The sequence below is a fragment of the Pan paniscus genome, chromosome 23 (assembly GCF_029289425.2).
Source record: "Pan paniscus chromosome 23, NHGRI_mPanPan1-v2.0_pri, whole genome shotgun sequence".
NCBI classification, from domain to species: domain Eukaryota; kingdom Metazoa; phylum Chordata; class Mammalia; order Primates; family Hominidae; genus Pan; species Pan paniscus.
The window spans coordinates 50,396,733-50,414,903 of NC_085927.1; the positions used below are offsets into that span (position 1 = coordinate 50,396,733).

The 18,171-nt window shown below is 40.6% G+C and overlaps 1 protein-coding gene across 3 annotated transcripts in view; it reads right to left on the bottom strand.

Moving 5' to 3' along the window:
* Positions 1–18,171, bottom strand: part of MRTFA (myocardin related transcription factor A) — a 221,836-nt gene that overhangs the window by 149,288 nt on the left and 54,377 nt on the right. Inside the window, exon 1 of one of the 3 annotated variants that reach the window (XM_063603316.1) lies at positions 8,774–8,861. The exons of the other annotated variants lie outside the window; for them this stretch is intronic. Within the exon in view, the coding sequence (XP_063459386.1) occupies positions 8,774–8,851 (78 nt within the window). The 5' untranslated portion in view covers positions 8,852–8,861. Of the gene's footprint in view, positions 1–8,773; positions 8,862–18,171 lie in introns of those variants that run through there. 3 annotated transcript variants of the gene reach the window in all.

The window sequence follows — 18,171 nt, forward strand, 5'->3', positions numbered from 1 at the left end:
ACGCCGCCATTCCCGGCTCATTTTTTGTATTTTAGTAGACACGGGATTTCACCATGTTGCCAGGCTGGTCTCAAACTCCCGAGCTCAGGCAATCTGCCCAACTCGGCCTCCCAAAGTGCTAGGATTACAGGCATGAGCCACCCCGCCTGGCCAAAGTTCTAACTTTATAATGCTGAGGGGCAATCAGCTGTCCTCAGATTTAAAGACACAAGTAAGCTCATGGGCTTATGTATAGGGACGTGAACTCACCAGCTAGAAGAAACAGAAATTTTAAAAAAGAAAACAGAAAAAAAGTAAAATATGTATTTTATACCACGGCTCAACCCCTTTTTATTGACTACTTCTCTATACCATTCCCAACAAGCCCCTACCATGTGTGTTAGGTATACATGTGAACATCTTCCCTTAACTAAACAACATAAATTGCCTTTCAGTCTTATGGAACTCATGAAGACCTCCTGGGGTAGGCTGGGTGCAGTGGTGCATGCCTGCAATCCCAGGACTTTGGGAGGCCAAGGCGGGAGGACCACTTGAGATCAGGAGTTCAAGACCAGCCTGGCCAATACAGTGAAACTCCGTCTCTACTAAAAATACAAAAATTAGCTGGGCGTGGTTGTGCATACCTGTACTCTCAGTTACTCCGGAGGCTGAGGTGAGAAGATCACTTGGGCCCAGGAGGTAGAGACTGCAGTGAGCCAAGATCGCACCACTGCATTCCAGCCTGGGCAACAGAGCAAGACTCGATCCCCACTTCAAAAAAAAACAAAGGGGTAGACCTGACTTTCATTAATTCACTTAACAAATGCATAGTGATGAGGCATGTTGTAGGCACTGGGAGTACAACAGACAGAAAATATCTTCGCTTTCTTGGGCCTACATTATAGTGGGAGAGACATAAAAATGAAAATAAATATACAATAAAAAGTTTTCAGATAACTATAAGCATTATGTGCCTGGGGGCCAGGTGGCTAATTTAGATTAAATGACCAAAAGAGGTCTCATTGAGGAGGTGATATCCGAATGAGACTTGTATAGCCAACCCTTATTATAAATGAGGCACTGTATGTGTATGCATTCAATCTTCACAACACTAAGACGTATATTTACCTAAATTATCCATAATTTTTTACAGTTGAGGAAACTGAGACACTGAGAGGTTAAATACTTGATCCTGGGCAGTGAAGCTTCAGACCTCATGCCTCTATGACTGTCTGAACTTGACAAGAAACAGCCAGCCATGCAGAGGGAACAGCATATGCAAGTTAAAAAGCTATGAGGCAGGAATGAGCTTGGTATCTTGAAGGAACTAAATGAATGGCATGGCCCGAGAGGAATGGACATAAGTATATTATATAAACAACTGGATGCCACTGGGAGGTTTTACACAATGGAGTGATATGATCTGATTTATCTTTTTTTTTTTTTTTTGAGACAGAGTCTCACTCTGTCGCCCAGGCTGGAGTGCAGTGGCGTGATCTCGGCTTACTGCAGCCTCCACCTCTTGGGTTCAAGCAATTCTCTGCCTCGGCCTCCTGAATAGCTGGGATTGCAGGTGCCCGCCGCCACACCCGGCTAATTTTTTTGCATTTTTAGTAGAGACGGGGTTTCACCATCTTGGCCAGATTGGTACTGAACTCCTGACCTCGTGATCCACCCACCTCGGCCTCCCAAAGTGCTGGGATTACAGGTGTGAGCCACCGCGCCTGGCTGATTTATCTTTTTAAATAATCATTTTGAGGGCTGGGCATGGTGGCTCATGCCTGTAATCCAAGCACTTTGGGAGGCCCAAGGCTGATGGATCACTTGAGGCCAGGAGTTTGAGACCAGCCTGGCCAACATGGTGAAACCCCATCTCTAGTAAAAATACAAACAATTAGCGGAGCATGGTGGCGAGTGCCTGCAATCCCAGCTACTAGGGATGCTGAAGCAGGAGAATCACTTGAACCCACGAGGCGGAGGTTGCAGTGAGCCAACATCACACCACTGCACCCTAGCTTGGGCAACAGAGCAAGACTCTATCTCAAAAAATAAATAAAAATAAATAAATAATCATTTTGGCAGGTATGTAGAGAAAGAATGACAAGGGAGCTGTTCACCTTAGCCTGCCACCTGACTCTGAGTTTGGTATAATTTACTATTCTGCCTGGCCCCTAATGAAAATGTAATAATGTTGTTTTGACCTGTGTCTTAATATATCACTGAGTTTGGTGATGTGACCTTGAGTAAGTCGCTCTGAATAAACATTTGTTATTATTATCTGTCCTATTATCATGAAGGGTCTTATAAGAAGGTACTCTGAAAAGTAGAGACATTAACTACAAGGTAATATTTTCTTGCAAACATTTAACAGAAATTTGACAATTTGCCTTAAACTCCTCCCCCACCTCCAAAAAGGCTGCTTGAAAATTAAAGCACTATTTTGACAAGATGACTTCATTACATTCCTTGAACTTTATTCATGCCCACAAACACTACAGGTATGCTTTCCTTATGATTCTCAATCGTTTTTCTATGGTGTTCAAATGTGTTCCAATTTTTAAAGGTGGAATTCTATTTGTCTTCTAGAGGGTTCTTCTCTAAGAGACTGAGTGACGGATATTTAGAAGTCCACACGCTACGTATAAGAGACCTGAATAAATTTAAATATGATCATCTGCACATATTTTGTGTATTCAACTACAAAATTATGTAATCTGTTATGAGACAATTTTCAAGTTAGGAATTCTTCAGTCGATTCTACTCTTACATCAAAAATCCACGCAGCAATCAGCCTAGACAACCTGAAATGTTGCCAGGCCACAGAAAACCTGCCACAGTAAGAAAATCTACCACACAGAAAATCTACAATAATAATTCTGTTCAGGTATGAATAATATTAAAAAGACTATTTTTGAAAATATTAACTTTGGAATGAAAAACTTGTTGAGACAAACCTCACCTAGCATAAAGACAGGCAGTAGTCTGGGGGAAAGGAAGACATTTATAGTATTATGCTTTGTTTTCACATGACAATGGGGCATTTGAAGAATAGCCCTATTTTCCAGTGCCAGAAGCCTCATATCCTTAGGTTTCTCAATGACATCCTCTCTGGATAGATCAAGAATATGCTCCTACTTTATAAAATGAACCATGAATATTTTCCTAAATTCTTGAGCAAATATTTTTAAAATACTGGAAATAAAATATCTTGCCATAAAAAAAGAACCTGTCATAATTTAGTAAGAGTATCCAAACACAGCAACACACACTCAGAGGAAAGTGTATATTCAAGGTTGAAATGTGTCTGTGGGTCAAGAGGTCAAGCCTAAAGCTTCTAAGCACCTACCGGAGCCACAATGAGGAACTCTCAGGACAATGCACACACTGATGACAGCACTGTAGCACCAGTGAAAACACTCAGGCCATCAACAGCATGTTCATGAATTATTCTTCCAATTACACTTTAATTATAAAAACTAGCTTATTAATTAAACTAATCTACTCTGGTAAGATCAGTTACCACACAAAAGCAATGGCTCTTCAAGTTACCTTCATGGAATACGGTACAGAGTTTGTGTTAAAAATGCATTTTCACTTACTTGTGGTTATTAAAGACTTTGATCAAGGCAGAACCTCTGGAAATACAACGAATCTTGACAATTTAAATAAAAACAGCTCCTTAGTCATGGCTCATTATTCTTCCTTTCACAGCCTCTTGCTTCAAACAGTATTACTCTTAGCCAATTAATATTCTGTAAAAGGTGCTGAGAATTTTTGATCGAATAAAATGCAACAGATATTTTAATACCATTTTAAGCTCAGCACAATTATATATTTAAAGCTTTAAAACAATGAGGGAACACATAGTACAGGCAAACACATCCATTTTCCAAACAAAGTAAATAATACAACTAAAGTGTTCTCTACATCACTACAGGAGTTCACACATTACAACTACATCTAAGTGCAATTACCGTAAATTATAAAGCGTTAAGACACACAGCAGCACTAGTCAGCAGTCAGTGCTGTACATTTTGAAAGCATCTAATGTAGGCAGCAAGCATGATGTGGATAGCAAAAAAAGAAAAGGTAAATGCACACCAGCATGAAAATCTTCAAATACCTTATGGGTAGCCTATGTAAAATAGAAAGGTTCTAAATTAATCAAGGAGAAAGGAAGAATACTAGTGATCCATATTAAAAGAGAAGAACCACCTGAATGTAATAACTCAGATGTCGCATATAACATGAAAAAAATAATACAATAGGAAGAGAATTATGAGCCTTTTTATATACCAGACTATCAATAAGAAGCAGAAAATAAGGTGGGTGCAATGGTACACACCAGTAGTCCCACCAGGGACACTGAGGCAGAAGGATCATGTGAGCTCAGGAGTTTGAGGCTGCAGTGAGCTATGATCATGCCACTACTCTCCAGCCTGAGACCCTGTCTCTGAAAAAAGAAGACAGCAGAGAGTAGCCATTGAGCTGAGAACTGCACCATGGCAAAAGACATCAAGACCAAAATCAAGAACTACAGGACTGCCCCTTTTGACAGGTGCTTCCCCAACCAGAACCAGACCAGAAATGGCTGGCAGAAATACCTGGACCTCCACCACTTCAAGAAGGCAACGACTGCTAAAGGAGGTAATGCATGGCCGGGTGCAGTGGCTCATGCCTGTAATCCCAGTACTTTGGGAGGCCGAAGCTGGTGGATTACTTAAGGTCAGGAGTTCGAGACCAACCTGGCCAACATGATGAAACCCTGTCTCTACTAAAAATACAAAAATTAGTTGGGCACGATGGCAGCTGCCTGTAATCTCAGCTACTCAGGTGGCTGAAGCACTTGAAACTGAGAGATGGAGTTTGCCGTGAGCCAAGATTGCACCACTGCAGTCCAGCCTGGGTGACAGGGCAAGACTCCATAATACATACATACATACATACATACATACATACATACAAGGGGGTGATGTCTCTGTTTGTGAATGGTACCAGCATGTGTACAAGTCTCTCTGCCCTATACCCTGGGCCTCAGCCTGGGATGACCATGGGCAGAAGGCACATTTTTTGGGAAGATCTGAACTGGCTCCACCCCACCTCTGTCCTTCTCCCAGGATGGTAAAGAAGAACCTGGGTATATGGTGATCCCTACCCTGGGACCCTGAATCATGTCTTAATAATAATAATTCACTGGAAAAGTGAGAGAGGCGGGGAAGAAAACTGCAGCAGCAGGGAGTAAAAGAACCTCACTTAGATCATTGTGACAGGCCTGGGAGGTTGTTGCCCAATATCCTCTCTCACTCCTTCTTCCCAGTAAAAGAATACATAAGTTTTAGCTAAATACATATCAGAAGGAAGACTATGTTTTCCAGCCTCCCTTGCAGCTAAGTGGGGTCATGTGACTAGTTCAAGCCAAAGGACATGAATAAAAGTATTAGGTGTGATTTCTAGGAAATGTCCTTATAAGAACTGGGGGCCAGGCACAGTGGCTCATGCCTGTAATCCCAGCACTTTGGGAGGCCAAGGCGGGTGGATCACGAGGTCAGGAGATCGAGACCATCCTTGCCAACACAGTGAAACCCTGTCTCTACTTAAAAAAATACAAAAAATTAGCCTGGCATGGTGGCAAGCACCTGTAGTCCCAGCTACTCGGGAGGCTGAGGCAGGAGAATGGCATGAACCCAGGAGGTGGAGCTTGCAGTGAGCTGGGATCGTGCCACTGCACTCCAGCCTAGGCGACAGAGTGAGACTCTGTCTCAAAAAAAAAAAAAAAAAAAAAGAATTGGGTACATTATTCTTTAGGCACTTCTCCCTCCTCCTGGCTGGAAATGTATATGAGATGGTTGGAGTACAAGCAGCAAACTTAAGACTACGAGGAAGAGGCCACATGTTGAGAATAGCAAGGCAACAAATACAGAAAAAAACTAGTTCTCTGATATTGCAGAGCACCAAAGCAGTCCTAGGCTATTTCTGGACTTCTTTATACAAGACAAAAAATAGACTTATATCATTTTTAAAGCCAGTGTTATTTTACTTTTTTTGGTCATAAATAATGGAACATAATCCTAATAAAGAATGTGGAGCCGGGAGTGGTGGCTCACACCTGTAATCCTAGCATTTTGGGAGGCCGATGTGAGTGGATTGCTTAAGCCCAGGAGTTTGAAACCAGCCTGGGCAACATAGTGAATCCCTGTCTCTACAAAAAAAAAAAAAAAAAAATTAGCTGGGCATGGTGGTGTGCGCCTGTAGTCCCAGCTACTCAGGAGGCTGAGGCAGGAGGATCACCTGAGCCCAGGAAGGTCAAGGTTGCAGTAAGCCTTGATTGTGCCACTGCACAGTATGGGCGACAGGAGTGAGACCCTCCTCAAAAAAAATAAAATAAAAGAATGAAGTTAGACTGCCTACCTCACACCATACACAAACATTATCTCAGAATGGATCAACGATCTAAATGTAAGAGATGAAAATGCAAAACTCTTACAAGAAAATACAGGTATAATCTTCATGACCTTCAATTAGGCAACGGCTTCCTAAATAAAACAAAGTACATGGAACCAAAGGAAAAAACTAGACAAACAGGAGGTCCAGATATTTCTGTCAAAATTTTAAAGTTTTGTGCATCAAAGGATAATATCAAGAGGTGAAAAAGAAAACTCACAGATGAGAAAAAGTATTTACAAATCATATAACTGATAAGTGATTAATATCCAGAATATATAAAGAACTCTTACAATTCAAACACAACAAGGCAACCAAATTTTAAAATGGGCAATGGATTTGAATATACACTTCTCCAAAGAAAATATAAAAATAGACAATATAATCCCGGCACTTTGGGAGGCCGAGGTAGGTCGATCACGAGACCAGGAGATTGAGACCATCCTGACTAACATGATGAAACCCTGTCTCTACTAACAAGACCAAAAAAAAAAAGTAGCCGGGCATGGTGGCAGGTGCCTGTAGTCCCAGCTACTCAGGAGGCTGAGGCAGAAGAATGGTGTGAACCCGGGAGGCGGAGCTTGCAGTGAGCCAAGATCACGCCACTGCACTCCAGCCAGGGCGACAGAGCAAGACTCTGTCAAAAAAAAAGAAGAAGAAGAAGAGGGACAATAAGCACATCAAAAGATGCTCAACATCACTATTCATTAGGAAATAATGAAAAAAAAAAAACACAGTGACATAGCACTTCACACCCAGTAGGACTGGTAAAACCAAAAAGTCAGATTATAACAAGTGTTGGTGAAGATGCAGAGAAACTGGAGTTCACGTATTATCCCATTCATATAAAGTCTAGAATTGGGACACATATAGAGAAATAAAGTAGATTAGTAGTTCTTTGGTTTGGGGGGAACAGGGAGATAGCAGGGTAAAAGTTAAATGGTACACGTTCTCTTTGAGGTGATAAAAATGTTCTAAAATAAACTGTGGCAATGGTTGTATCTGTGAATATACTAAAAACCATCAAATTGTACACTTTGCCAGGTGCAGAGGTGCACATCTATAGTCCCAGGTACTTGAAAGTTTGAGGTCTGAGAATCAAGAGAGCTCAGGAGTTCAAGGCTACAGTTTGCTATAATCATGCCTATGAAGAGCCACTGTAATCCAGCCTGGGCAACACAATGAAACCCTATCTCTTAAAAAAAAAAAAAATCCATACACCTGAAATGGATTAACTGTGTAGTCTGTGAATTTTATCTCAATAAAGCTGTTTTTTTAAAAAAGGAAATGAAGTAGTTACACTTGCGTATTACTCCATTTTCATGCTGCTGATAAAGACATACCTGAGACTGGGAAGAAAAGAGGTTTAATGGACTTACAGTTCCACATTGCTAGGGAAACCTCACAATCACAGCAGAAGGCAACAAGAAGCAAGTCGCGTCTTACATGGATGGCAGCAGGCAAAGAGAGAGCTTGTGCAGGGAAACTCCCGTTTCTAAAACCATCAGCTCTCATGAGACTCATTCATTATCATGAGAATAGCACAGGAAAGACCCGCCACCCCTGTAATTCAATCACCTCCCACCAGGTTCCTCCCACAACATGTGAGAATTGTAGGAGTTACAATTCAAGATGAGACTTGGGTGGGGACACAGCCAAACCATAACAATTTGCTATAACATGGATGAGCCCTGAAAGCACTATGCTAACTGAAAGAAGCCAGACACAAAAGACCACATATTGTATTATCCAATTTATATGAAACGTCCAGAATGGGTAAATCCACAGAGATAGAAAGTAGATTAGTGGTTACCTGGTGTTAGGGAGAGAGAGAAAAGGGAGAGGGAAGGAGTATGAAGTTTCTTTTTGGGATGATGAAAATGTTCTGGAATTGGACAGTGGTGGCAGTTGCACAATCTTGCGAAAATACTGGAAACCACTGAATTGTATTTTTGGGGTTTTTTTTGTTTTGCTTTGCTTTTTGAGACTGAGTCTTGCTCTGTCACCCAGGCTGGAGTGCAGTGGCACTATCTCAGCTCACTGCAACCTCTGCCTCCCAGGTTCAAGCGATTCTCCTGCCTCAGCCTCCCAAGTAGCTGGGACTACAGGTGCGTGCCACCACACCTGGCTAATTTTTGTATTTTTAGTAGAGACAGGGTTTTACCATGTTGGCCAGGCTGGTCTCAAACTCCTGACCCTGAGTGATCTGCCTGCCTTAGCCTCCCAAAGTGATGGGATTACAGGCATGAACCACCGTGCCTGGCTGAATTATGTACTTCTGAAAGGTGAATTTTATAATATGTGATTTATATCTCAACTTTTAAGAACGAGAGCCAGGCATAGAATCCCATACCTGTAATTCCAGAACTTTGGGAGGCCAAGGCAGGAGAATCATTTGAGCCCAGGAATTCAAGACCGGACTGGGTAACATAGAGAGGCCCTGTGTCTTTAAAAAAAAAAAAAGATATTCAGTAGAAGATTCAGATTTAATAAATATTTTGGCTGGGTGTGATGGCTCATGCCTGTAATCCCAGAACTTTGGGAGGCTGAGGCAGGTGGATCACTTGAAGCCAGGAGTTTGAGACCTATTTAAAAATAATAATATTTTTACTACTGCATCAAGGATTTTTTTTTTTTTATAGAGATGCGAATCTCACTATGTTGCCCAGGCTGGTCTCGAATTCATGGGCTCAAACAATCCTCCTGCCTTGGCCTCCCAAAATCCTGGGATTACAGGGATAAGCCACTATGACAGGTCTCTGCATCAGGGACATTTGTAAGTTAAACTATTCTTTTTCTTTTCCTGTGAGTGCATGGTGGTAAAAACAAACAACGACCATGATACAGTCTGGTGCCACTCTCTCAACTTGTGCTAAGGTGCCAGCAGTCTTATCGGTCATTGCTTTTGCATCATCAGTGAAAAAAGCAGTAACATTTTAACATTATCATAAAAACACAGTTAGCCCTCTGTATCCATTGGTTCTGCTTCTGTGTATTCAACCAACCACGGATTGAAAATATTCATGGAAAAAAGTGAATGGCTGCATCTATACTGAACATTTACAGACTTTTTTTTCTTACCATTATTCCCCAAACAATACAGTATAACAACTACAGCATTACACTGCATTAGTTATTATTATTATTATTTTCTTTTTTTTTTTTTTTTTGAGATGGAGCCTTGCTCTGTCACCCAGGCTGGAGTGCAGTGGCGTGATCTCGGCTCACTGCAACCTCTGCCTCCCGGGTTCAAGCTATTCTCGTGCCTCAGCCTCCTGAGTAGCTGGGAGTACAGACATGCACCACCACGCCGGCTAATTTTTGTACTTTTTGGTAGAGACGGGGTTTCACATGTTGTCCAGGCTGGTCTCCAACACCTGGCCTCAAGAGATTCACCCGCCTCAGCCTCCCAAAGTGCTGGGATTATAGATGTTAGCCACCATGCCTGGCTTGTATTAGTTATTATAAATAATCTAGATGATGTGAAGTATATGGGAGGATGTAAATTATATGCAAATACTACACCTTTTTATATAAGGGACTTCAGCGTCCATGGATTTTGGTACCCACAGCAGGGGTACTGGAACCAATCCTCCATGAATACTGATGAATGACTACAGTTGTGAACTTGTGACAACCAAAAGTGAAATCAGGGACCACCAGCAGTCCATCTGCAGACTCCACTTTGTGAACTCCTGGACTAGACTATAAGCTAGAAATAGGAACCCAATTTATATTTACACACGAGGCAGTATTGTGTGTTAGAAAAGTAGCATGGGCTTAGGTTCAAATTCCAGAACTGCCATTTAGGTGATGAGAGCTTAACTCCTCCATGCCTAAGTTTCCTGTGGTATAAAATGAGGATTGTACCTACTAACAAAGTTACTATACAGATTAAATGAGATGAAGATCTAAAATTTAACAGGTGTTCAATAAACGTTAACTCCCTTCCCCGTTTTGTTCTCAACCAGCTCGTTCAGCCCCTTGCATAGAGAAGATACTCAAATGCTCAGTAAATATTTGTAGAATTTAATTAGTACCTCACAGAGATCTACATAAGTCAAAGTTCTAAGATAAAATATAAATGCTAGATTTAGATATAAAATATTGAGATATGCTCAGGTATTTCTCAGAAAAATATTATACTCAGATTAAATTTTAAATTTAAAAAATCTTTCATAAAATGAGTCAAATATTTAAAAAATTATTTGCTTTCCAGGCGAGTAGCAGTAAAAAGTGAAATGGTATATGTTAAAAGACACACTGTTCCACATCTTTGAATCAAAAAGCTTTCACAACCTGTATATCTCCATAGCTCAACTATTTGAAATTCAGGTGATATAAACAATCCATGGTGACTTTTCTTCAGCCAATATGGTGATGAACAGCACCATTATTTTAGTCAAAGCATCTGATTTTACAAGCTAACACCACCACTTACTACGAGGGTATATGACCATAGGTTATTAGGTTGGTGCAAAAGTAATTGTGGTTTTTTACTTTCAATAGCAAAACTGCAATTATTTTTTTGCCAACCTAATATTTATCCCGATGAGTATAAGAACAACTCTCACGAGTTAACTGTGAGGACTGAGTGACATACTACATGAGAAGCACTAACAATGCTAAGACAGTAAGAGCTCAACAAACACTAAGCATTTTTTTCTGATTTAAATATATTCAACTGATATTTTTGTAGTATTCTTACATAGCATCTTGGCACCATATGTATAGATGTAAATTTTTTTTTTTTTTTTTTTTTTTTTGAGATAGAGTCTTGTTCTGTCTCCCAGGCTGGAGTACAGTGGCATGATCTCGGCTCACTGCAACCTCCACCCCGTGGGTTCAAGCGATTCTCCTGCCTCAGCCTCCCAAGTAGCTGGGATTACAGGTGCGCACCACCACACTCAGCTAATTTATTTTATTTTTAGTACAGACGGGGTTTTGCCATGTTGGCCAGGCTGGTCTCAAACTCCTGACCTCAGGTGATCCACCTGCCTTGGCCTCCCAAAGTGCTGGGATTACAGGCATGAGCTACCGCACCCAGCCTAAAGATGTAATTATTTTTAAGTTATTCATCTCAGTATATGAATGAAATTATTTTAAGTTATTCATCTCAGTAACGTTTAGGTGAATGCTGCTAATAACTCAGTAACTTTTAAGTGAATGCTGATAATCCTAGCATCTCCTTAAATTGTTCAATTTACACCATAAATTTACTTTTCCCACCTTTTAAAGGGATAATGCAAGGGATTCTAAATCGTGGCATAAGTCTGGAATTCCTTAGATTACCCCTTTAGGAAGCGAAATTATGTTTCCAAGTTCAGACTCTGGCTTAAACTTCAAATTGTCCCAAAAATGGACTAGGGAAAATACGCAAACTTTCTACACCAACAGATATCTATCTTCAATATGTTAAGTGTATCTTTAAAAATACGAAACAGCTACTAGGAAAAACCTCCAATATAATGTATACCTAAAGTAGTTTGTTTTCTGTCATCATTAAGATCATAATGAGGCCGGGCATGGTGGCTCACACCTGTAATCCCAACACTTTGAAAGGCCAAGGCAGAATGATGGCCTGAGCCCAGGACTTCATAACCAGCCTGAACAACATAGTGAGACACTCATCTCTATAAAATTTTCAAAATTAACTGGAGGCAGTGGCTCACGCCTGTAATCCCAGCCCTTTGCACTTTGGGAGGCTGAGGTGGGAGGATAGCTTGAACCCAGGAGTTTGAGACCAGCCTGGGCAACATGGGGAGACCTCATCTCCACAAAAAATTTAAAAATTAGCCAGGCATTGTGGTGAGCACCTGTGGTCCCAGTTACTTGGGTTGCTGAGGTGGAAAGATCACTTGAGCCTGGGAGGTCGAGGCTGCAGTGAGCCGTGATAGTGACACTGCACTGCACTCATGCACTCCTGCCTGAGTAACAGAGTAAGACCCTTGTCTAAAAAAAAAAAATTTTTTTTAATTAAAAAAAAAGACTATAATGAGACTGAACAGAAAACTACAGCTCAGAATCCCAAATATTCCTGATATGAGTGTATTTCCAACTTGAAAGACTCCATTTTGGAATGAGAGGAAAGCACAACTTTAAAGGATGTTATGTACATAATAGACATTAACCATTTTACTTGATAATAATCAAATGCAACAAGATAAATACATAAAATAAACCACCATTTTCGCTTCAAACATGGCATGTTTATGTGACCACTTCTAAACGTCTCTGGGGCACTACCCATCTCTGACATGCCTTCACAAGGTAGGTACAAGGAAAGGGCAGACACAGAGAAAAACATCCCTATTCAATCTACATCTGATTTTTTTTTTTTTTTTTTGAGACAGAGTTTCGCTCTTATTGCCCAGGCTGGAGTGCAATGGTGCGATCACCGCAACCTCTGCCTCCCAAGGTTCAAGCGACTCTCCTGCCTCAGCCTCCCGAGTAGCTGGGATTACAGGCATACACCACCAAGCCCGGCTAATTTTGTATTTTTAGTAGAGATGGGGTTTCTCCATGTTGGTCAGGCTGGTCTCAAACTCCTGACCTCAGGTGATTCACCCGCCTCAGCCTCCCAAAGTGCTGGGATTATAGGTGTGAGCCACCACGCCCGGCCTACATCTGATCTTTTTAAACCACTGTCTGGTAAGACTCCTGAGAATTCATGATCTTTTTTTCCCCCGAGACAGAGTCTTGCTCCGTCACCCAGGCTGGAGTGCAGTGGTGCAATCTTGACTCACTGCAACCTCCACCTCCTGGGTTCAAGCAATTCTCCTGCCTCAGCCTCCCAAGTAGCTGAGATTACAGACACGTGCCACCATGCCTGGCTAATTTTTGTATTTTTAGTAGAGACGGAGTTTCACCATGTGGGCCAGGCTGGTCTCGAACTCCTGACCTCAAGTGATCCACCCACCTTGGCCACCCGGAGTGCTGGGATTACAGGTGTGAGCCACCAGGCCCGGCCAGAATTCATGATCTTTTCAATAACACTACTCACTCCCACCCACATATGGCAGTTCAAAAAACACTGCTCTGGAGGAAAGTCAAACTTGAAAACTCAATCTAAAATGTAAAAAAACTCAGTACTCAGTAACTTCTTGGAGGAAAAAAGAAAATGAAACCAAGAAGAGAACATTAATCTATACTAAACAGAAGAGATGGTATGTAACATCCTTTCCTCTAAGAATGACAGAAGGGCCAGGCGCAGTGGCTCAGACCTATAATCTCATCGACTCAGGAGGCCAAGGCAGAAGGATCACTTGAGGCCAGGAGTTCAAGACCAGCATGGGCAATGTAGTGAGACCCTACTCCGTTCTCTCAAAATTTTTTTTTAGAAAAGTAGCCAGTTGAGACCAGGCACTGTGGGTCACACCTGTAATCCTAACACTTTGGGAGGCTGAGGCAAACGGATTGCTTGGGCCTAGGAGTTCGAGAAACATGGGCAACATGGTGAAACACCAGCTCTACAAAAAAAAATGCAAAAATTAGCTAGGTGTGGTGGCACACACCTGTGGTCCCAGCTACTAGAGAGGCTGAGATGGGACGATCACTTGAGCCCAGGAAGTCAAGGCTGCAGTGAGCCAAGATTGTGCCACTGAACTTCAGTCTGGGTGAGAGTGAGACCCTGTCTCAAAAAAACTAAAATAATAAAAAACAAAATAAATAAAAAGCAGCCAAGTGTGGTGGTGCATGCCCATAATCTCAGCTACTTGGGAGGCTGGGGTGGAAGGATAGTTTGAGCCCAGGAGCTCAAGACTGTGGTGAGCTGTGATCATGCCACTGCATTCCAGCATGGGTAACAGAGTGAGACTCCAACTCTAAAAAGAAGAATGGCAGAAAGGAAACTAATGTTAACAGGGAAAATACCCATAGCCAAGTCTGCTAATTTAAAGATGAATGCTAAGGAATTTCCACGTCTTGTGAAGGCACGCATATCTTCTGCTAATTCTCTTAAGATTTAAGATGAATAGCTATAATAATTGTCATAATCTATCCCTCACTCCATTCTTCAGTTCTAAAAACCCTGTCTCCAAGAAGCTTGTCAAAAGCATACTTCCATCTAGTAATTTACACTTTCTTATTATACACAGTAAACATTTATTAAAAATAATAATGTTCATAACAATAAACTTCTAAGGCATCCAACAATGTGGTAAGCACCTGCCAGTATCATACTAGTTTACAGCCTTCCTCAGAATCAAAGTATGTATAAAGAACATCTGAAAGAGGGCAGTATAATACTTAGCAGGCAGTATTCTCACACAACCAATAAAGACACAAATGCTGGCCAGGCGCGGTGGCTCACCCGTGTAATCCCAACACTTTAGGAGGCCAAGGTGGGTGGATCACCTGAGGTCAGGAGTTCGAGACCATCCTGGCCAACATGGTGAAACCCCGTCTCTACTAAAAATACAAAAATTAGCCGGGCATGGTGGCGGGCGCCTATAATCCCAGCTACTTGGGAGGCTGAGACAGGAGAATCTCTTGAACCTGGGAGGTGGAGGTTGCAGTGAGCCAAGACGGCGCCATTGCACTCCAGCCTGGGCAACAAGAGCGAAACTCCATCTCAAAAAAAAAAAAAAGACACAAATGCTGTTATAGAGGGAAACCAAAGTCCTAACTATAAAACATAAAAACCCATGCACTTTTAGTAAGAATTCATTCATGTGTTACTGTGTAACATTACTGTGTTAATCAAGCACTTTTCGAGCAAGGAAAAAATAAAATATGGACAAGTGGTGATTTTATAATAAAAACACAACATATGAACCACATTCATTGTACTTCTTCAAAAACCAACATTAATGACTATTAGGATGAATCATTTTTAGGACAGCAAATATAGAAACATGTAAAAAAAATATGTAAGCCCAATTATTTTTTTTAAACTCACCCATGTGATTATTTTTCACTTTTCCTTTTTTGAGACAGGGTCTCATTCTGGCACCCAGACTGTAAAGCACTGGCCTCATCACGGCTCACTACAGCCTCAAACTCCTGGGCTCAAGCATTCCTCCCACCTTAGCCTCCTGAGTAGCTGGGACTACAGGCGTGCACCACCACACCCAGCTAGTTGTTGTATTTTTTGTAGAGATGAGGTCTTGCTACATTGCCCAAGCTGGTCTCAAACTCCTAGCCTCAATCGATCCTCCCGCCTTGATCTCTCAAAGTGTTGGGATTACAGGTGTCAGCCACTATGCCTGGTGACTTTTCCTAATTTTTAATTATGAAAGTTTATTTAAAATACAGAAAAATGAAATGATAAACCCAAATATAACAATTTATGACATACTGCCATATTTGCGTCAGATTTTAAGAAAGAGAATATTGGAAGTAAGTTGAAAGTTTCCCTCTTCATTCCACTGTCCTGTCTTCTCCTTCAGAAGTAAATATCCTGCTGAAGGTAATATAGCTTCTTTTAATCCACATCTTAAAACAATTTTGCAGCATACATATGTTTTCCTTAGACAACACAGTATTGGATTGACTGATGTGTTTGTTTAAAAGATGGGGTCTCACTATGCTGTCCAGGCTACACTGGAACTCCTGGGCTTAAGCAATTGTCCCGTCTCATCCTTTCATCTCAGCCTCCCAAGTAGCTGGGACTATAGGCATGTTTTTATTTTGTCTTAAATGATCATAAGAGGTATCACATTTAACTTTTTGTAACTTGCTTTTAATTTTTATTCTTTTTTTTTTTTTTAAATAATAGAAACAGGCTCTCACAACATTGCTCAGGCTGGTCTTGAACTCCTGGCCTCAAGCAATCTTCCCACCTCAGCCTCAGTGCTGGATTACAGGCATGAGCCACCATGCCAAGCCACTTGCTTTTTTTTCAACATAATGCTTCCAGGATGTATTTATATTGACACATGTAGACCTGATTTGTCCATTCTGACTGTACTAGAGCAATAGGTTGCATTAAAATGCCACTGCTCGCTTATCCATTTCTCTGTAGCTTCCAAATTTTTTCCTATCACAAATATAAATGAAATTAAAACACGTGTACATGTTTCCTTTTGCATAAATGGAAGGTTCATCATTTATGCAAAATACATACAAGATGTATATTTTGTACTGCTGGTTCATAGGCCATATTCATCACCTTCACAAAATCTTGCCAAAAACTTTCTACAGAGCTCAATTTACACACCCATCAGCAGTGTATTAGGGTTTCTCTTTCCCCATATCCTTGTTAACAATTGGTAGTATGAGATTTTATAATATTTGCAAAATTTAAGTGTGTAAAATAGTATCCCATTGTTTGAGAAAGAGCCAACTTTATAGTTTTATTAGGTATATGGGCTTTCCCTTCTGTAATATTTTTAGTTCTAGATTATAATATGTATAATATATATACAACTTATTCCTTTCTTCTGTGCATCCACAGAGTCAGACACTATGGAATTTTACATCTAACATTTAATCCTACAATAGGAAAAAAAAGTTTTCTTTGCAATTATGATTTCCAAGTTGACATAAGCCTTTAGATAAATGATGATACGGAATATCTTTAATCAAGACATCCCATGTATCAGAATTTCATATAGCTCTACTCAGCAAAAAAGACAGGTATCTTACCTATACAGATAATTTGGTCTTACTTGTTAGATAATAGCTTTACTGGTATATAATTCACATACTATAAAATTCGCCCTTTCGAAGTATTCAACTCAGTGGATTTTAGTGTAATTCGCAAAGCTGTGGAACCATCACTACTAGCTAATACATCTTCTTTACCTTAAAAAGAAATCCCATTCCTATTAAGTGGTCACTCTCCACTCCCCTCTCTTCCAGCCCTCAGCAACTACTAATCTACTTTCTGTCTCTACGGATTTGCCTATTCTGGACATTTCACATAAATGGGATCATACAGTATGTGGTCCTTTATGACAGGTTTCTTTCACTTAGCATAATGTTTTCAAGGTTTATCCATGTTGAAGCATTTATTGGTACACCATTCCTTTTCATTGCCAAATAATATTCAGCTTTATAGCTATACCACATTTTATTTATCCACTCATCAGCTGATGGGCATTTGGACTATTCCATGTTTTCCCTATTATGAATAATGCTATTATGAATATTCATGTAAAAGTTTCTGTGTTGGTATATTTTTTCAATTCTCTTGAGTATATAATGATGAGAGGAATTGCTAGTCAAATGGTAATTCTACGTTATGCCATCTGACTTTAACACTAAGCAAATTTTAGCACTATGACATACATCAGGGTGCTGAATTCCTATGAGTTGCTTTAATCCTCTTCCCAAAAAAATTCATCAATTTGCTCTTATTCATAGTCTAAAAAAAACTTCCCAAGGTTACTTCCTTCCATACAGCCACAGACAAAGCTTTTAACTTTATACACACATACACACACACACACACACACACCCTTCTCTACAATGTAAAGCAGTCTAACTTTGATTCCCTGGGAAACTGCACTGTTTGTTCAAAAATCAAGGTAAACCTACCTAACATATGAATACCATTAGCTCCTTTAAGGTTACAATTAAAGTTGCCCAGAACTCAGTTCATTATGTTATAGAGACAGAGTATACACATTATGGTTCTTTCTGTATGAAAAAAAGGCTGATGGCAATCTGGCCAGGAGTACACAGGGGTGAGCTGAACAGTGCCCTCAGGTACTGCAATGTTAAGAGTCTCATTGGAGTGAAGCAGCTAATAGATTTAGAGCACATCCATGTCTTTTGCCAAATGAGGCAAAATAAAGTAAAAAGTCT